The sequence below is a fragment of the Cheilinus undulatus genome, linkage group 7 (assembly GCF_018320785.1).
Source record: "Cheilinus undulatus linkage group 7, ASM1832078v1, whole genome shotgun sequence".
Lineage (NCBI taxonomy): Eukaryota > Metazoa > Chordata > Actinopteri > Labriformes > Labridae > Cheilinus > Cheilinus undulatus.
This window is the reverse complement of record NC_054871.1, coordinates 6,316,967-6,338,077: the sequence shown is the minus strand read 5'-3', so window position 1 is coordinate 6,338,077 and position 21,111 is coordinate 6,316,967. Positions and strand designations below refer to the sequence as shown.

General features: G+C 38.3%; 2 protein-coding genes across 2 annotated transcripts in view; one reads left to right on the top strand and one right to left on the bottom strand.

The window, feature by feature from the left end:
• The window catches only part of gmds (GDP-mannose 4,6-dehydratase), a 263,448-nt gene extending 259,348 nt beyond the window's left edge, over positions 1-4,100 (top strand). Inside the window, exons 10-11 of the mRNA XM_041791584.1 lie at positions 479-547; positions 3,579-4,100. Of these exons, the coding sequence (XP_041647518.1) occupies positions 479-547; positions 3,579-3,641 (132 nt within the window). The 3' untranslated portion in view covers positions 3,642-4,100. The remainder of the gene's footprint in view (positions 1-478; positions 548-3,578) is intronic.
• An 11,268-nt stretch (positions 4,101-15,368) lies between these two features.
• On the bottom strand, positions 15,369-19,088 carry LOC121512859 (forkhead box C1-A-like). The gene has a single exon (XM_041792364.1). The coding sequence runs from the start codon at positions 18,862-18,864 to the stop codon at positions 17,515-17,517; it is 1,350 nt and encodes a 449-aa protein (XP_041648298.1). The 5' UTR covers positions 18,865-19,088; the 3' UTR covers positions 15,369-17,514.
• Positions 19,089-21,111: the final 2,023 nt, after the last annotated feature.

Here is a 21,111-nt window from a genome sequence, read left to right as displayed (position 1 = left end):
AAAATGAGTAAAGGGTTGAAGGGGGTGTGTGGGGTGAGTTTGAGGGTCCCAGGCTGGGGGGGGGTTACACTGCTAGAGTCCCACAATTCATCATCCTCTGGCTCCGACAGGGGCTGTCTGGACAGATCGGTGGAGGGGAGCCGAGAGGGGGGATTGATGGCCGGCGGGACTCTGTGACCTCCCTCTTTCCCCAAGAGAGGAGATAGAGTGTGTGAGTGTGTGTGTGTGTGTGGGGGTGTGTGTGTGTGTGTGTGTGTAAAAGAGAGAGAGAGAGAGTAATCGTCACCCTCCATCCCTCACATCCTGTTGAAGACGTCAAGTTTGAACGTTAAGTTAAACGCAGAATGTCTCTATATGAGGACGACACATCAGATCAGACATGACAGATCATTTGTTTTTCTTTCCTCCCTCTCTCTCTCTTTCCCCTTTCCCTTTCTCCCTCACCCTTTCCCTCCCTCTCCTGTCTGTCTTTTCACAGGACTACCTACAAGGCGACAGCACCAAAGCATACCAGAAGCTGGGCTGGAAGCCAAGGGTGACTTTCGAGGTACGTGTCTTTCCCCTGGTGGATCTGGTTGATGTGGCTGGAATCAAAACTGTCATATTTTGCCACATTAGTAAACACATTTAGAGATTTGATGAAGAAAAATAACAAACAAAAGCACTCAGTTACCATGGATGACTACACAGCACTCAAAAGTGTAAGAAAGGTTGAAAAGTTCTCAGGTTATTGCTGGAAAAGTGAGCATAGACTCTTTTTGACATTTTTTATTACGTTAGAGATTAAATTGGTGTTATAGAAAAATTAGTTGACAGTAGAAGCCGTGTTAGACAAAAAATAATCCAATAAATTAGCAGTAAGTAAGACTGCAGGCCTTTGAATGCCTAAAAGAGAGCAATATTTATGTGTTATGAGTCCTCTCTTTAAACGTTTGGAGTACGACATTTTATAAAGGTTTTACAGACACCTTCATAGTTGAAAAGTTTTCTGTTTTAAAAATAGAATAAACACAAAAGAGACTATTCTTCTTTTTATATTTCAAGATATGAGAAAGGCATGCAATGCAAGTTATGCCGAAAAAAATCAAATGTTCTGTGCTATCAGCCGTACAGCTGATGATGCATCACCTCAGTAAGAACAGTCCAGATATAGAGCGAGCACATGAATATCTGCTGTTTTCAGAACATTTAAGGCTTGAAATTCAAGATAACGTACATCCAAATAAGCGTGCTCCCTCTCAGTCATATGTGAGTGTTAAATCCTCAACAAATTTTCTCAGAAATACTCCAGGATAGTTCACTGGTAACTTAGATGTCTTCTTTTACTGCAGCACAATTTTGAAATTAATGAAAACAATAGTAGGGTTATTAGTTGCAGCTACGGTGCTGTTGACTGTGTGGATTTTAGGGCTTACTGTTGTAACAATAGCTGACATATTCAGTGTGAGGCTCATTACAGAGATATTTTTCTATATAATAGGACTTTCTTTACATTTAATGTAGAGATAGAAGTTCTTCCATGATAAAAAAAAAGTCATCTGAGGACAAGCAGCAGACCTGTGGTCATCTTTAGTGACATTTCTAATGAAGAAATTAGTTTAACAAGTTTCAGACATTCAACCAATTTTTTATTCAGGATATTTTTTTCTCAGCTAATAACAAAATTTAGAAACTCTCCAGCACTCTTACTCAGATTTGAGCACTGATATGGCAGGATAAAATGATCAAATTTGCGTTATCAGCTCTCAAGTATGCTAGATTAGATGGCCTAGTGGTTTAAGGCGCGCCCCGTGTAAGCAGTCCGGGTTCGACTCCTGTGGCTCTTTCCCACATGTCTCTCTCCAGCTCTCTCATCCCTATTTCTGATTCTGTCCATTATCTTCCTCTGTCGATAAAGGCATATAAATACTTTTTAAAAATACTACATTAATACATACATTAAATTACAGTTTTCATCAATTTAACTCTGTAATATTATTAAATAATATGCACAAATACACAACTTAAAAATATGGCCAACTTTTAATTGAAGCATGAAATATTTGATCTTAACTGCATGATATAAAAATATGTATAGAAACTTAGAACATTAGTAGAATTTTTTTTCCTTTGACAGCTATTTAAAACAATAAAAAGGACAGGACAGGTCTTAAAATGAATAACTATACTTTGATTCATCTGGAAAGCAACTCTTTTTCCTTATTACAGCGATGCATTTTATTTCTGATGGCTGTGTCGTTTGAACAAGTGATAGCACCCAGTTTTTATATTTTTAGTTTATGTTTAATATCATTACCAGCACTAATCAAATCTCAGTTTAAAGTTTCATTCTGAGCAGCTCTGCGTCCTCTTTAGATTTTAGGTATTTCTTATATTTGGAGTCCAGTGCATGATTGTTTTAACACTTATTTTGATTTGGACATACTGAGGCCTTCTCTTCTCACTCCTGCACAGCCCTGCAGTCTCATGCCCTTATATGGGCATAAAAAGGGTGTGACTGTATGCTTATTAGGAAATGAGCTTCTAGCTTAAAAACACATGGCGTTCATCAATTTAAGAATACAGAAGAGAATCGATCAGCAGTTTAAGAAAACATCATGAATCTGAAGTTATTTTCTGTGAACCTTCATTCAGCTCAAATTTTAGAAAATTCTTGTGTAGATATTGTTGAACGAGGCTTAGTGTGCAAAGATAATGCCATTTAAAATTGGTCTATATTTCTATGAAATCAGGGAGTTTCTGACAGGAAAAGATAAAAGAGAGCCTCTCAGTGAGAGCTGCTGTTTTTTTCTTCATCTTTATCTTTAATGTGTTTCTGGGTAAAATAGACCCAGAGAGATTAAAAAACCTCGGCCTTGTCTTCTTCCTTCTTCACATACTCCTGCTGAAAGTCTAAAAACGGCTTTGATGAAAAATGTACAGATTTCTTCCATGTCCCCTGACTGTTATGTTGTCACCAGTGTGTAACCTCACACTCTTCAGAGGAGTTTATGCCACCTAAATACTGAAAAATTCCCAATCTGTACCCTCGAATACTCTATATCCTTTTACTTTTGCTGTTTCAGATTTATTTTTATTTTGTTGCATTATTTTGTGAAGTACTTTGTGGTTTCAAACCATAAAAGTTGCTGTTAGTTTTCAAATTTATAGTCTTTTTGTTGCTTTTCTTTTTTTAAACAAAATACATAAGCAGTGTTCAAAATTTTGATCTAAATGTGCAAAAGTCCACATATATATAAGGAAAGCATTAAAGGATACACAGTCACAGTGATATGGGTGATATTTGGATCACCCTTTAAGCATGTTTACATCCCTGTTTATAGGTTTTAATTTTACTTTCTATCCTGAAATGAATAAATTCTGATTGCTGGTGTCCTCATAAATGAAAGGTAGTTCCCCAGAAAACTTCAACATAGACAATGAAAGTAGAAATTAATCCCAATCTGAGGTTTTACTGTGTTTTTATTCAGGGCTTCATTTTTTTATAAGTGTTTATCTTAAAGAATAAACCACTAAAGTGACTCTTCCTTCCCCTCTGAGCTGAAACATTGACCTGTGATTTCTGTGTCGGTCTGCAGGAGCTGGTGAAGGAGATGGTGGAAGCGGACATTGAGCTGATGAAGAAAAACCCAAACGCCTGAGTCTTCAACAGTCCGTCCTGTCCACACACACACATTTAACACTGCTTTTTGTACCACTGAGAACTGCAGTGGGGGGGAACATGGTGTATTTTTATGACTTTTACACAACATGAAGTAACTTTGTCCTTTCCTGCTTTGTTAAGCGAACCTTTTACTGCCTTGAGTTTATTGCTTGGATCTTGACAATTTATTGTGTTTTATATGCAAGTCTGCTTTTTTCTATTTTAAATCTGATCATGTTATAATTTATACAAATGGATATTTGAAGGATTTATTTATGCCTTTGTTTATTTTGGTTGCAGCTGAACTGATTTTAGATCTCTATTGACATTCATGTGGAGGATAAAAGTAAGGATAATGTAAAAATAAAGGGTGATTTTATCTTTTAATGAACTAGAGGAATGAGCCGGTATCAATGAAAAATGAAGCATTTGGTAAAATAAAGACAAAGCTTTTTAAGTGCTGTCCCTGTCTTTAATTTTTTCTAACGCTTCACTGAGTCACTGAGGTTAAGGTTTCCAGCCCATGCATGGTTGTTTATTTTCTTTGGTTGTGTTTGTATGTTTGTGCATTTAGGTTTGCCAATCAAAGTGTGAGAAATGAAGCAGCAGAAAATCCTCCTCAGGGTTTAATGCAGGTATGAGTGTTACTGTCAGAGTTTGTCTGCTCCTGCATGTGTTTGCACGCCTACGGTTGCCCAGGTTGCACAGAGGTCGGCTGGCTCAGCTCCTCTCTCTCTCTCTTTCTTCTCTCACTCTGCAGCTTTCCAGGGTTTTTTATTTGCAAACACACTGCGTTCTTTTATCTGGACAGGAAGCGTGTTTTTCCCCGGGCCTGGAGTCCCAGAGTCCCACTCTTAAAAGCCTGTTTGTGTGCAGACTGGCTGCAGATTTAAAAGACGCAGTGAGAATGTGCGGCCTGGATCAGGAGCTCCTCTGGTCCTGATGATGGCCGCTTAATTTTCAGAAATCGCTTTCCTTCCAACCGGGGTTTCCATTTAATCCCACACTGATCATTGAAACACACTGAGGTGTCCTCTTTCTTAAACAAGTAGGGGAGACCGGGGTTGGTTGTCCCACAGTTGGTTGTCATCATGCTTAATACAGCCTAATGATAGGACACTGTTTCGTAATGTTCATATCAAATATTTGACTTGATGCCATGCTTTTTTCCTCTAGAAATTTTGTGGAGAAACCAGACACATCAAGGTGAGAAGACATCTTGTGTTTTTTGTGGGTCAGAGTAAGTTTTAATGTATTATTACATCTATGATGATGAGTCATTTTATGATTAAACTATTAGTAACAGGTGGACAGTGATAGCTTTGATTTGAGCTGAGATAAAGTCATGCAGATGGACAGTTGGGGATGATTATCACACATACAGTTCCTAGCGTTCACCCACTTTGGTGTTTTACCCTTTTATTGATTTTATAAATCAATCATGGTTGATATAATTGGGTTTTTTTGACAATAAAAATAAACTCTTATTGTCAAAGAGATAACATATTTCTACAAAGTATTGTAAATTAGATAAAAATATGTAAGATAGAATAAGTGACGGCATAAAAATTTACCCCCTTCAAGCCAGTATTTAGTAGATGCACCTTTGGCTGTGAAGCCTGGTGGTGGCAGCATCATGCTGTGGGGATGCTTCCCTGCAGCTGGTTTGGGAGGCCTGTATTGGTAGAGGGTAAATGCAGAAAAATATAGAAAAATCCTGGGCATCAATATTATTCAGCCTGCAAGAGAACTACAGCAGAGAAAGCTACACAGAAATGGTTTAAAGACACCAAGGTGAATGTTCTGGAGTGGCCGAGTCAAAACCCAGACCTCAATCCAATAAAGAATTCGTAATAATTTTGGAGTAAAAATGTGAGTATTTTCTGTCAAGAAAGCCAAATTATATTGACTTTGATTCTGTGATTGATTTCTAAAATCAATAGAAGAGTAAAACATCCAAGGTGTTGAATACTTTTTATAGGTGCTGTATAAGAGCCTGTGTCTGCAGCCCACGTTTTAGTTTTTGGTTTTTGCACTGGCAGAGCTCATTTTTAAATAAAGGTGACTTAGTCCAGCTATCTTTGCTCTTAATGTTTGTTAATGTGAATTCTCCTTTACTGGCCAACCAGAATCAAGAAGCAGCAGGACTTTTGATAATGGCGGAAGAGAAACTGATCAGACTCGTCTTTTCAAGGGTAAAGTTTGCAGGTCTACATCCCTTTACATTGTTTTCATGTTTTCTTGGTGATATTTCCTCAGAGGGAAATATGAAGCACATGGAGCTGTTTAAAACAACATTGATGGTACTACAGAGGAAATCAGAGGTCTACTTTCATAACCAAGCAACAATTAACACCAGTGAAAAATGCTCTGAGTGTGAGGTAGTGGGCTGTGGACACTGGCCCAGATTGACTTATTACAATGAAAATGTTGGACATAATGTGTAGGCCACCTTCTCTCCCTCTTTTACTCACTCATCCACCTTCCCATGCACAACGGCTAACCAAATAATATGGCTAACACCCTCCAGTCAGTTGGACAGTGAGCTTTTGTCCAACCAAAATCTCACTGGTCTGACAATCACAGAAAGAAAGGGAGAGAAAGGAGGACGTGCCCAAGTAGAGAGACGACGCACTGGCACACAGGGTTCCTGTGGATCCTAAGAAAGACTCAAGTTAGGTTTTTAAAAACTAAGGCCATAAAAGAAATGTTTAAAAAAGTCTTATTTTTTATTTGACAAAGGTCTTCAGTTAAACTGAGATGTGTGAAGGCTTTATCAAATCTGCACCTTTTAGGTTGTGTGATGACTTCTTATCTTTCTCTTTAAAGGATCTGCTTGATCATGTGACAATACACAACATTTATGGCTGGATACTACATTGATAAAAAAGAAAAGGCATTCGGGAGAGGCAGGTTCAGCAAATATAGCTTCAAGAAAACAGGGGGAATGGATGGCAATTATTTAGCAGCATGCATGATATGCATGAACAAATACAACCTTAGGACAAGCAGGATAAAAGCCATTGAGTCCTTCATGAAATCCAAGAAACCTCAACACCATATAAAAATGATTAATTTTACTTTGATGGGTCTTATAAAGGTATTAAAATGTCTGTAAACAAAGCAGTGATGCAGAGGAATAAGATGATATTTTCTGGTTGCTTTGCACGATTATGCTTGACCTCAGAAGCACATCTACACAAACATGCAGGAAGGTGCAGGGTTTATTTCACAGTGAAGTCATGCTGAGTGTCTCTGCTCCATCAATCCTATCTAATCCACTTTATTTATATAGCACATTTTATAAACTGAACGTGCCATGCTCTATGTTTCATTAGCTCCCTTTATGATCTCATTAAAATGGACACATTACTAGTAGGCTAATTTCTATGACAGGCAGGCAGAGAGCAGATGAGAGAGACAGGGCTGTCTCCTGTTCCCTAAAAGTTTTCTTTTACGTCCCAACCTGTGGACTTCTTTTCAGTATAAATCACTGTTATAAAAAAAGACTTTTTTATTTTCCAGAACCATCTGACTGTAGGCAGGTCTACACTGGTAGTCTCTGAGTCTGTTGCTATTTCAGTGCAACATGAGTGGATTTTTTTTTTTTTTTTTACGCCAGAAAATCTTTTTGTTTTTATTTTTAAGTTCATGTTTATTTCTAACTTCATTTAGAGGTAGGTTTAGAGGTAACATGTCTAGATTGGCTGGTGCATGGCTGTTTGTTAGTCGATCAAGTTCGTCTTTGGTTGACTTCAGCCCTACAAAAAGGTTTTATAACCCCAAATGGCTTAATTTAGTTTATTAAAAAGTATAATTTAAACTGATACACTTTTGTAGAGCACACTGATAATTATTATAAAAGATTGTAGTGGTTTTAAAACTTATTTGGTGTGTCTAGCTTAAAATATTTAAAAGTTCTGCATATTTTTCTTGCTACTAAAACCTGTTTGATACTTGTGGGGGCATCCAGGATGTTACAGTGGAGGTAGTTTTAATGGTGAGTCAGAGAGTCTGATGATAAATAAGTCACACTTAAAGTCATGTACAAGAATGGAACATTTCACTGTAATGGCTTAAGCTTCTGTCTTATTCAGTTATGATTACAGTTAGATCTCTTTATCATGGATTATTCTCATAAGAAGGGAATGTGTGACAACCAACCCCAGTCTCCCCTACGTGACTTTGCCTCATCTCCCCTGTGTCTCAGTTGACCTTAACCGGAGAGTCAGTTCCCAACAAATGCAGCGATTTCATCATAAGCTTCTGGATTTCACTCATTTTAAAACATTTCGTCTGTTTTCTTTCTTTAGGATTATGAGAACACATTAATCTTATGATTCTGATCTTTCTGACATTGTTTTTTTTTTTTTTTTTTTTTTTTTATGGCTTGTTTTTCTCTCGGCCTATCTGACCAAACCACATTTTTACTCCCTGGTGGATAAACCTTACTAAGTAAATAGATCCCTTTTTTAATATCCCTTATTTCAATTACATCTGCTAGCTTCACCTTCTGTGTTACAGTGTTAATTTTGGCAGCAATTTTTAATTTTAATTTTAGTTTTAAGAAATGTATTTTAGTTTTAGTCACATTTTAGTCATTTCTACCCTTTTTAGTTTGAGTCTAGTTTTAGTTGACGAAAAATCAAAACATTTTAGTCTAGTTTTAGCCCATAAAAAGTCCTTACATTTTAGTCTTTACTTTTAGTCAAAGCATTAATTTTTTGTCTGAATCTGGTACCGAATCATGGTAGTGTGTTCTCTGCACCCTGCCAAACCTGGGATCCCTGCTTTCTACAGCTGAGAGGCAGAATAGCTACAGCTGCATTGCATTTTGACAGATTTACCTACAGTGGAGAAATATCACAGATTTTGAATGTCTGACAAAAACTACATTTTAGTTTAGTTTTAGTCATTCTGACAAAAACCAAACGTAGTTTTTAGTTATCACAGATCTTTTTGTTGTTCGTTTTAGTCTAGTTTTTGTCATGGAAAAAAGGCTGTCAACGAATGGTTTTAGTCATAGTTTTAATTGACGAAATGAACACTGCTGTGTTATAATTGTGCAGCTTGTGGCTGACAAACCATGAAGTCTGAAGAGCTTAGAAGGGAATTTACCAGTAAAGAACAACAGCAGATCATTTTATCGGAATATTTATATGCAACATTTTTTCATGTAAAGGAAAACACAAATTACTTTTATTGCTCAAACATAGTGTATTTACTTTGTCTGGTGCTCCCTGCACAAGCATTCAGTGTTTGTACAAGTTCTTAAAGTTTTTGAAAATGCTTGAATTTATTTTTGATTTGGATGAAGTTCTTAGGATTGACACAGTATGCCCAGAGGTGTAGTGGTACATGCAGAAGTGAGTACACTCTTATATATTCTTTGTAGGGTACACTCTCTATGTAGAAGTGAGTTTACTCCATATACATGTGTCTCCCTGCACCACACCACTGTGTATGCCACTTATGGGATTAATAGCTAACTACACTGAATAGTTTGCTTGTCAGATAAAGAATAAAGTAAGTTAGAGGATCTTTCACGTTAAAGAAATATATATATATATATATATATATATATATATAATTTTTTTTTTTTTTTTTTTTTTTTAAATCATGTTAGGAAAACATGGCCTTTTAGAACTATAGCAGGCAGTAACCAAATAATCTCATAGTATCAGTCATCCTTTTAAAGGGTCATGACACATTCTTATAAATATGTTGTTAGGGCAAATGTCAATTAAAGTCTCCTTTAATTTGTACTGAAGCTATAGTATATATTTACCTATATAAATACAGTTTTTTTTATAGCCATAAGGTGCTGGAAAAGCTTGAAAATGCTCCCTGAAAGTGCTTATAATCACTTGATTTAACCTTGAAAAAGGTGTTTAAACTCTGATCATTGTGTCTGGAGTCACAGTTTTGATGTGGGAACTTTTTTGCAAAGCTATTTTAAAAATTATGGTTATATTTTATTCAGTAGACATTTATTTAAAATGAGGAAGGTTAACTGGGAGTTTGAAACATTATTGTTTGTCATTGAGGAAAGTCAATAGGAAGGATGAAATTACTCCAAAACAAGGCAAGACCTTCATCATTTCACATCTTTCATTGGATTAGAAAAAAAAAATACCATTCAGACTTTCACCATAGCCAGTATTTTAAAAAGAAAGAGGGTAGCCTATCATTTTAATCTGAAAAGAAGTGATAACCTTCAAGGAGGCTACCCGGCCCCAAAGAATGGATAAAGCCTTGATAAAAGCAGGAAAAAAATCTTAAAGCTGTTCACTTTCATCAAAATATCCAAAAAGTATCAAAAGCTAAAATTCCCATTCATACAGGAAAAAAATCACGTCTGTGTCAATATTTTAGTCATTTTAAGGAATAGTACAAGTGATTATTTCTGCTGTGGCTAGTTTTAGTTAGAAGAAGATTATCAGGTATATTTTAGGCCACTTTTTTCTTAGGATAAATATATATTATTACTTCTGATTATCTAAAATATTTCATTTTAAAGAGCTAAAGGCAATTCAAATGCTGCGTAAAAGAGACCTCTCCAAAAGAACTTTAAAGGAGGCGCAGTAGAAAAGAAGTACAGGCTACTTAAGTAAAAACACTCTCCATCTCTATTATTTTGGGGTCGAGCAGTTCGCCACTGAGCTTGTATGGAGGCCTGCAGGCTCAGTTCTCTCAGTGAGCAGGGTGGGATCTCCTCTGCGTCTTTTTTTTTTTTTTTTTTTTTGAGGAACAACACCTTAAGGACATCAGCGTGTGTCTGTGATCGTCGTGGACAGCGCTGCTCGATCACATCCAGATGTGTGTGTGAGGCTGTTTATGCCTCTCACACTGAGAGGCTCACAGGTGCACCGAGTCCTCCTCTCAACAACAATTAGATCATGATCGCTTTACTGCTGGCGCTCCAACAAAGCAGAGCTGATGTGGATTTGGACGGAGAGAAATCAAACCCTCTCATGCAGCTAAACAAACATGTTAGGGAGATTATACAGCTCAAACGGTCCATTTAAACTCAGGAGGTGGTCACTGACTCTAAGAGGCCTGGAATTATGAAAAATGTTACATTTTTGTGAGTTTTACGGAGAATGAGAAGTTCATGGGGAAAAAATAACCTTATATGAGAGAGGAAACGATGCAGCTTTTACACCAGGCATCAAATCTTAAAACGGCACGTTTTGACCTTAAAATGCAAAAGAAATTTTCTCAGTATCTTGAGAAATTGGTTTTCAAGACTAAATAAAAAATTTAAAATAGATCCGTCGTTGTTAAACAATGCAATATTGCGATTAAACCTGTGCGTAAAGCTGTGCGTAATCGCCAGATATGCGTAATTAAAAATACGGATGATTAAGGTGACCTTTTCAGTGATTATTCACTACAAAACGAGCGTGACAGGGGAAAGATATATAAAAGTAGTCTTATGACATTATAATAAGTCTGACTGCCAAAATAAGGTGGTTATATGCACACCAACTGTTGATTTTTCAATGTTTAAACGACTCTTTGGAGTCTAATAAAAGGCTTAAACGAGTTAAGGGCCAACCCTGACGCATCAAAAAGCAGCCTGCAAGCCATTCTTGTATTAATTTCAATCTTTTAATGGAGTTTAATGATTCTGGTGGATCAATATTTGAACGTAGGGAGGCTTTATGGATGATTTCTTGGTTTTGAATCCTTAAAATCAAACAAAGGAGGCAGAAGAGAAGACTTGGAGCTTAGACCTTATTTTTTCCTCATAAATTTGCGTAATGGACAGAAAAAAACAAAGAAAAGGGCCACAAATTTACTTTTTTTTTTTTTAAATAATCGTCCTTATTTTGGTATCAAATAGTCAGTTGTGACATTCGAATGGATCATATTTTTATCCAGATGTCTACATATATCTTAAAACGAGACCTAAAAGACGAGATATGTAACAAAAATACACAAAAGAAGCTACTTCATTTAATTGATAGCTGTATAAAAGTTCTATTTCTACGCTTTGACTCGAACTGCAAAATTATGTTACATTATCCTGACTATTAGTCGTGTTTGAACATCCATAATGTAAGATTACGCATAAACAGCTGTGTGTCTTTTTTTGTACCGGCAAGAAACGTCAAAAATCTCAAAATTAGTCCATTTTAATTCAAATTATTCCCAATAGCTATGAGCAAACGGCTCCTGTGTGAATCCCAGACGTGTTCAGGTGTTGTTTAACCTGCCTTTAATCCGTGCCAAACCTTCAGCACAGGAGATAAGAGCTATCAGGTTGCTCTGCTCCCATATGAACACACACTGTTCTTTGTAAAGCTCATCACGCTGTGACAAAAGAAGTGTGTGATGCCTCCAGGTTCTGTGTATATTTTGCGCACGTTAACCAAACTGAACATTAAAATACCTCCGACACAATAACAACACAATCAATCTTTAATGAGGCCTCTTGAGCGCGTGTTAAGCAGCGTTTCCATTGTGAAGAGGCCTGTCCTCCTCCTCCTCTGGGACTCTTTATGTTTTTACTCTGCAGGTCTGTGAACTCTCCCAACAGAAAGTCAGCGCTCTGCTCTGCAGCCGTGTGGAGCTGCTGCAGATAAGGCAGTGCGTCTCTGACGCAGGCTCTGTGCAGCCTTCTCGCCTTGCTTTCCTAAAGTGCATTGTTGACATCCTCTCATTGACCTCCATCACCTCCTTCTGTCTCGTCCTTATAATGAAAAATGATTCACAGCCGTGTCAGAGTTTTCCCTTCCTGGCCCTGAAGAGCTGAATCAATCACACACGGATATGTTTACAAGCAGTAATCCGCTTTTTATTCTCACTGTAAGCAGATCTCTCCGTGCGCAATAAGATGTGATTTTAAGCGTCTTTGTGCAGCTGATCCCCATGTGGAAGGTGTAGCGGTGCAGCGCGTTGTTTACGTTAGTTTTATGGGCTTGACTCATCTGACTGACTGGTGGCCCCGGGGGAGCGTTTGCGCGCTGCAATTTTTTAGTCTCACTGAGTCATTAAAATCTCATCCATGCAGGCCTCAATCTGACAGTCACGTTTGAAACTTTCACCGGCTGCACTGCTCTGCAAGGACACAGGCCACATGTTTTCATACGGAGGAAAAAGAATGCAGAAAAGGGGGCAGATTTAGACGCACCAAGTGCACAAAAACACGCAAACACGGTTGATTTAACGTAGTTTAATGCTCTTTAGTACGACTTTTAAGAGCTCTACGGGGATTTCTTTATAATTCATTATTCTTATAATTATTATGTTTTTGTTTGGAATAATATTAATCATAACGTCACCCATTTATTCGAGATACCGAGGCTGCAGCTTTCTGTGTGGTATTTATTTTTCCATTATATCCTATTATTTTGTTAAATAAAGTATTAAATAATCAGCTGTGTCCTTCATAATTGTATCTGAAAACATTTTAATATCCTCAAATGCTGCTGCTGAATCAAAGTAAACTAAATCAATACATTGAAAGCAATAGAGAAATATCTCTGTCAGACTTTGGGGTCTTTTTGTGGGTTGACCCTCCTTCTAAAGGAAGTTTTGATTTTCATAAACCAAATAAACATGTGACGGCAGCAGTCAGTCAGAGCAGGCCACACTGCTGCTGATAGTTTCAAGCCTATTGGACACAAAATGCAAAAGAGTGTGTGTTTAAAGGCCCACGCACATCATATCAATCACTACCATCTCATCATGCCTCACAGACTTTTACTGTGTGCCTCTGCAGCAAAAGAAAAAAAAAAAAGAAAAAGAAAACAAAGCTTCTCTGAATGCATAAAATCACTGAGGGTGCAACTTTTTTCCTGCACCTACGCCGTAGGTTATTTTAGATGGTTTATAGGGGTTCTGAAGCTTCCTTGAGTTTCATCTCAGCACCTCTGAAATGATGCTAAAAGGTGCAGCAAGGATTCACTCTGACATTTTGCAGAAATGATGTCTACACTTGTGTGTTGTCAGATTGTGTTGTGTTGTTATGAGTCATGGTTTTGTGCATTAGTAAATATGGCTACACAGTGAGTAGAATTTGCTTTTACGCTGGGTAGCTTCAAAATAATGTATAAATATTAATGGACAACAGCTAGGCAAATAATTTTTAAAAAAGCAGAATATTCCTTTAAAACATTTAAACCCATGCTGCTCCTTTCAACTATATTTATGAAGAGAAATCTCATATATGAAATATATTTCTTTAGTTAAGGGGAAATGTACGGTGGCCACAAAGGCCATGTATAAAAAATGTCTTGGTTGCGAGAAAATATGACCAGACATAAATGGATTATTTCAGCAAACATCAATATTTCACTCCCTGCACAATTATTTTGAAGGTGAGTTTATTTTTGTTGCATTTATTTATTTGTTAGTGCAGATTTTGAAGATTATTTAAAAATGTTTTTTTGTGTTACATGAAATATTTTTGCTTTTGATGAAGCACCTGTGTGTGTTAAAAAGTATTTTTTTCCATGCAGTCTTTAAATATTTCAGTTGACCTTTAGAGCCACCGTAGAAGGGAGATTACCACCCTTTGCATCTAATAATACGTTCATGGCTTAAATAAGTGAAGGCTTACCACTGACACATCAAAAAGCAGCCTGCAGGCCATTCTTGTATTAATTTCAATCTTTTAATGGAGTTAAATCATTCTGGTGGATCAATATTTGAACGTAGGGGGACTTCATGGATGATTTTTTTTTTTTTAATCTTTAAAAACAAACAAAGGAGGCAGAAGAGAAGACTTAGAGCTTACACCTTATTTTTCCTTTCAACTAGTTTATGAAGAGAAATCTCATATATGGAATATATTTCTTTAGTTAAGGGGAAATATATGGTGGCCACGAAGGCCATGTATAAAAAATGTCTTGGTTACAAAAAAATATTACCAGACATAAATGGATTATTTCAGCAAACATCAATATTTCACTCACTGCAAAAATATTTTGAAGGTACATTTATTTTTGTTGCATTTATTTATTAGTGCAGATTTTGAAGATTATTTAAAATGTTTTTTTGTTTCATAAAATATTTTTGCTTTTGATGAGGCACCTGTGTCTGTTATAAAGTATTTTTTCTTTGCAGTCTTTAAATATTTCAGCTGACCTTTAGAGCCACCGTAGAAGTGAGATAATTTGTGATAGAACAGGTCATAGTCTCTGTAGAAGCCTAGCACCCTTTAAGATCTGATCTTAAAAACTCAGTCCTGATCCAAACCCTGCAATCATCTGCACACAGCAGTCGGACGGAAGCCTGGACGGTCTGATTTGTTTTGAAAAGTTCAAACTGCCACACGTGTTTGTTTACCGCCTACATTGTAGGTTGTAAATATTAAAATCTGCAGCTTAGCCGGAGGCTTTGGAAAATGTGTGGGCTATTTTACCTCTTAAAGGTTGATTTTCAAACAAAAGTCTGTTGTGCAGTTGATTTTTGTCAAAAGCAGGCCGCAAAATCCTTCATAACCTGAGGACACAGTCCCTCCAAACGCAAGCATGTCATACAATCTACAATCAGTATTCATTTATTTATTTTTTTAAAAAAACCTCACATGAATAATAAAAGCCTTACTTTGGAAAATGATTGGAAGGAGCAAAGCAATGCATGTTTTCCGTAGTTTTCAGTGGCCACCTTTGTGAGCATTCAGTCAAGAAATGTCAAAGACTTTAACTTCAACCCGTTTTTAACCTTTGAAAATATCCATATCTCCCCTACCACCGCTAATAAACGACTCCAATTAAAATCAAATAGACGGCACTTTATTAAACAAACAAAATGTAATGCCTTCAAAAATAGTTCTTTAACAAATAAGACAAAAAGAATAAAATAATTCAGTAACAGACTACAAAGTCCCCTTTTCTATTTCTATACAAGAAGAGGGACGAATAAAGGAAAAACTGGAAAACTTTAAAGTGTTTGGTCCTCGACATCCAACCACTCCCTTTTCCTACAAAATAAATTACTATATTATTAGGCTATAATTTACAGAAGCTGGTATTTGAGCATCTTTATAAACAAGTCTCAAAGTGAGAGGAGGAAGAAAACTTACGTGTTTGTGGAGTTACACACGCCTCGACTGAAAAAAAAGTCTCTGAATCTCTTTATGTCCATTCGGAGGAGAATAAAAGACCAAAAATACAAAAATATCAAACATAGGCCTATAGGGTGAATTCAGGGGAGTTGGGACCTAAGGTCGAATGGGATAAGTACACAAAGAGGGTAGATTCCCTCGCCCAGTGACAGAAAATAAACCTCTTATATTTCTTTTTCGAAGCTGAGACCCGCCATGTAATTTATGTAACTGATGTAATTCATGTTTTATTCACAAAATGCTCCAGCTAGCTTTAACTTTTTAAGTAAGCTTGAAAGATGAGTAATACTGCAACAAAACCTGTAAAAATATTTATGGTATGTTTTTTATTTTTTGGATTAAACTGGGGATTTTGGGGGCTTTTATTTTGAAGAAATTAGCAACTGTGTAAGCTAAAAGAAAGCTTTTATGTAAGCTCAGTATACGCCATATGGTGGCTGCCATTTTCTTACGGTGTTTAGACCACTAAAAACACAAAATGTCCAGTAATAATATGGATTTTGCTGTGTGTGTGTGTCTTTTTCTGGCTACTAGCTAGCAAGAAACTCTCTCGTAAAATCCTGCTTGTCCATTTTAAGCTAGCATAACAACGTAGCCCTCCTAAGCAGCAAAAATACACTAAAAGACGTATTTGGCCACTGTTTACCAAAAAATATATACAATTTTGGTCATAAAGTGAAACCTAAAACACTGTCACTTTCAGGTTAGCCCATTTTTAATCACTAATTTTGGGCTAAATAATGGCTATGTCAGACGGAAGCCGAAATTACTTCCGGTGGTTTGTGTGTTAAATCTATTAAATCTGTTCAATTAGCCTACATTCTGAAATGAAGCGCCATTTGAACTAATTTAAAGCAAAAAATATAATAAGCAAATAGTAGCTGTCGTCAGTGATTAAATGTACTGTTCATATCACCCAAATATTACCTGTAAAAATGGTTTTGGACCAGTTTACACAACAGTGTAGACCAGGGGTGGACAACGGTTGGTCTAGGGGCCAAATGCGGCCCCCTTTTCTCACAGTGTGGCCCAGAGGTCCCTCTTTGGTATCAAAAAATTGTAAACATGTCGAAAGTATTGGGCTACATTTAATTGCAATTACACACTAACACAGTCCACAATGACCAAAAGCATGAAAAATGCAAACTTTATCTTTGACCGCCTATTTGTTTTAGTCTTTGCAAGAAGTGTGGCAATAGCTGTCTCTCTAAAAAGCTTTTAAATTGATTTCTATTTGTATAAATATTAAAGAAATCCACAAATTTCTCCAAATATATATTTCCCACTTTTGGGGGGAAAATATGAGTAAAACAAGCTCTAACAGATGGTAAAATTTCTGCATATTGAATTGAAAAGTAGCTTAAATAGGCTTAAATTCAAACATTGGATCATTAGATTAAGCAACAATCTTTGAATTTCAGTTTAATTGATACAAATGTTAGTATCATAAATTCAAGAGAAAGGTATACTTGTTCATTTTGTTAAACTAAAAATAATGACCTGCTAGTTACCTATTTTTAAATTTCCTGCAGTTGTTATTAATTTGGCCCTCTGACAGCGAGAATAAAATGAATTTAGCCCTCTTGGTCGTCCATCCCAGGCGCAGATCATTCCTCCTTGGAAAAGAATAAAAGCTTCTTTTCTCCTGAAATGGACAGCTCACATCTTCAGTGTTATGGAAATGTATGAGAATGGATTTTTCTATGAAAGCTAAAAGAGGGCAGAAAATTTTTAAAAAGCCCCAACATCCCTGAATTCACCCCGTTAGTTCTTAATTTAAAGCTCTGTGGTCTCAGAACTTGCTGCAGTCATAAACAAACGCTCCTGAGGTTCGGTACAGGGACTGGCCGGACGGGAAGGCCATCTGACAGCTGTTATTCCCGTTCACCGGGGAGCCGTTCAGTCCGATCCGCTGGGACTCAAACATCTCCCGCACCGAATGGAAGTTCTGCTGCTGCGCCGGATAACCCGGGCTAAGGTGGCTCAGATCTCCGTACCATGACGCGAGCCGGCCCTGGTGCGCGTGGTGGCCGTCCTGTCCCGCCTGGCTCACGGTCCCGGTGGTCGTTGTGATGCAGTAGTCGGGCAGAGCCTCTTCCACCGTGGTGGACGGAGCCAGGTGTCCTCCAGAGGACCTGTCCCCCGCATACAGGCTCATGGCCTGCATGTTGCACTGATAGGTGGCGCTGTTCGTGGAGATGACGTTCTGGTTGCAGGTGGTGGAGCTATACCCGGAGCTCTGGTTGGGGGAGTAGTTCAGTGACAGTGAGGGGGTGATACCTGTCCGAGAGGAGGCGATGAGAGGCGGAGAGAGCTCGCCCTGTGGAGACCCACGCAGGCTGGTCATTATATTATCCACGCTGAAGCCAGGCTGCGCCGCGGCCGCGCCGTGGTGCTGCTGCTCGGCTCCGGAAGGCACGCTGTGCGGGCTCCCCGTGGACATGCTGCTGCTGTCCGGGCTCTCGATCTTTGGCACTGCGCTCAGAGCAGGAGAAGCGGCCTGTGGAGGAGTTACAGTCCCGTTCTCAGTCTTTATATCCTGGATTCGGACCGGCTGAGAGCCCGGCCTTGGAGGGTCCTGTTCCCTGGCGTCTTTACTCTGCCTGTCCTCCTTTTCCCTCTGAACGTCCTTCTTTTTGAACCTCCTCCTGCGCCGTAGGAAGCTGCCATTCTCAAACATGTTGTAGGAGTCCGGGTCCAGGGTCCAGTAGCTGCCCTTCCCGGGCTTCTTATCGTCCCGGGGCACTTTGACGAAGCACTCGTTGAGGGAGAGGTTGTGCCTGATGCTGTTCTGCCAGCCCTGCTTGTTGTCTCTGTAGAAGGGGAACCTCTCCATGATGAACTGATAGATCCCGTTCAGGGTGATCTTCTTCTCTGGAGAGTTCTGGATGGCCATGGTGATGAGGGCGATGTAGCTGTACGGAGGCTTCACCATGTCCTTCGGCTGGTGCTGAGGCGTGTACGGCCCGTACGCGCGCGCCATGCTGGCCGGGTACTGGTCGTGGGCCGCGTGAGAGTACATACTCATGGGGGCAGGCATCCCGGTGTATCCCCCGCCGGCTCGGTAGTAGCTCTGGTCGCTGCTGATGTACGGAACAACTCCCAAAGAGTTGGGACTGGAGACGGAGTAGCGCGCCTGCATCCTGCCTGCGCTGTGCGTAAAACCTCCCCAAAGAGTTCCCCCCACAAACTCTCACAGCTTCGGCGTTTACTCTGCTTCTCTCCCTGTTCTTCTTCTTTCTGTAAAGTTTAGAAGTCTGTATTTCTAAGCCACAGCTCGCCACGGTGAGCCGGAGAGAGCGCACACGGTGAACATTTGGAGAGTGAGAAGGCTGAGGCTGGAGAGGCATGAGTCTTCACATTTTTTCTTCCCTTTTGGCTGCTCCTCCCCGAATGAGTGCTCCATCATCCAATTGGAGGACGAAATGAAGCTGGAAAAGCTGCATGGCGACAAAAGTTACTACACCCTCCACCCTCTCCTTCCCTCACTCCAAACTCAGAAACAGAGTTAATAAAATAATAAATGCTGTGCAGGGTAGGGCTGGGCGATATGCACCAAAAATCATACATCCGCATTTGTTTCCTCGTGGAAATACACATCATTTATCTTGATTTTTTTTTTTCTGCGGATAACTGACACGTTCTTATAATAACAGAGCTTTAAACGTGTAGTTGATTCTAGTAAAAATCAAACAATTTCTGAAACCATTGCAGCCCAAACAGAAGTCCTAGACAGGCAATATTAAGGCAGTGTTCTGTTTTCAATCACCAAAAATTGCAAACAAACTCCTACAATCCTCCAAAACCTCCTTAATCATGGTTTGCATCAAAAAAAGTGCAGAAACTTAATGATTTTAAGCAGAATTTCTCACTGAGAAAGAGAGGTAGAGCTCTGTCTAAACTGCACAAATACATAGGCTACATTTTGGATGTTCAATTAAGACAGTGTGCTAGTACTCTCAGCTTTCCACAGTATGACTGCTGCTTTATTATTAGGCAAAGAAAGGCAAGTGCAAGGGGCCTCATGCTCCAAGAGGCCTCTAGTTATAGTATCAGTAAGGGCTGGGCAGTAGGGACTAATTTATTACTTTTTTTTTGGCCGATTAATAAAGTATAATTCTCAATTTTTTTTCTGTAAAGGAACAAGAATGTTTAACTTTCGCATGATTCTAGTAAAATCAAACCGTACTAACACCTGTTCGATAACACAGCAGCAAAAATAGAAGTCCTAGACACCCAGGATGAGGGTTTTTTTTCCTTTTTAACAATCAAAAATTGCAGATAAACTCCTACAACCCTTTAAAACATCCTTAATGATCACTGGTATTAAGATTCACACCAATGATATGATCTTCAGTTATGATTTAACCAAAAAAGGGGGATAGTGAAGGGTTAAAACTGTACAGATACATAGGCAACATTTGGAAATGTGCAGTTTAGACCGTGTATAGGAGTTTACCTGCAATTTGAGATGAAGATGTGCATTTTTGATGATGCTCTGAGCTTTCTAGGCACCAAAGGCCTCATGCTCCAATGGGCCTCAACATGTAGTATATATTAGGACAAGGCAATATGGACCAAGTATCCTGTTATGATGATTTTACCTTAGCCATGGCAACAAAGGCAGAAGTTCTAGTCACCCAAAACTGAGTAATTTTATTTGAAATGATCAGAAATTGCAGAAAACTCCCACGTTGTGCCAAAATTGTTGAAAAAAGTAAGTGAAATTTTTCTGTATATTGAAGCTGTTTTCTACAATCTATTTAAAAATGATCAGATTTCTATGATTTTTAATGACTTGTGGTTTCAAGAAGTGCAAAAACTTCATCATCAGCTACATTTTTATCCAGAATAGAAAGAAAGATTGTGTCTTCATTGCACAAATACATTAGGATGTTTTTTGGGGAAAAGGCTGGAAATGCCATGGCTCATGCCAGTCCCAAAACATTTTCAAATGTTGCCAACATATTTGTGCAATTTAGCCAGTATGTAGGAGTTCGCCTGCATTTTTTGATATTTGACATAAATAACTGAGATTTATGTCTAAGACTTCTATTGTTGTTGCAGTGGCATCAAACAGGTATACATATCTTTTAATCTGTACTAACAATGTAAATGCTCCTAAATAGAACAAATCAAATATTTGTATTCATTTATTTAAAACATTTCAAATGGATAATCTTGAGGCCAATAGGTGGATAGCTGTTTGTGGTTTTAAATGTAAACAGTCCCTTTACTGAGCATTAGGACTGGCATCTGTTCACTTTCAGGATAAACCTAAAAGATATAAGAGTTTTGCTTCATTCTATATATTGTTTGTATATATAAAAGAGAGACATCCATAAATCTCATAAACTTGACACCCAGCCAAGCGCAAAGTGAGCCCAGG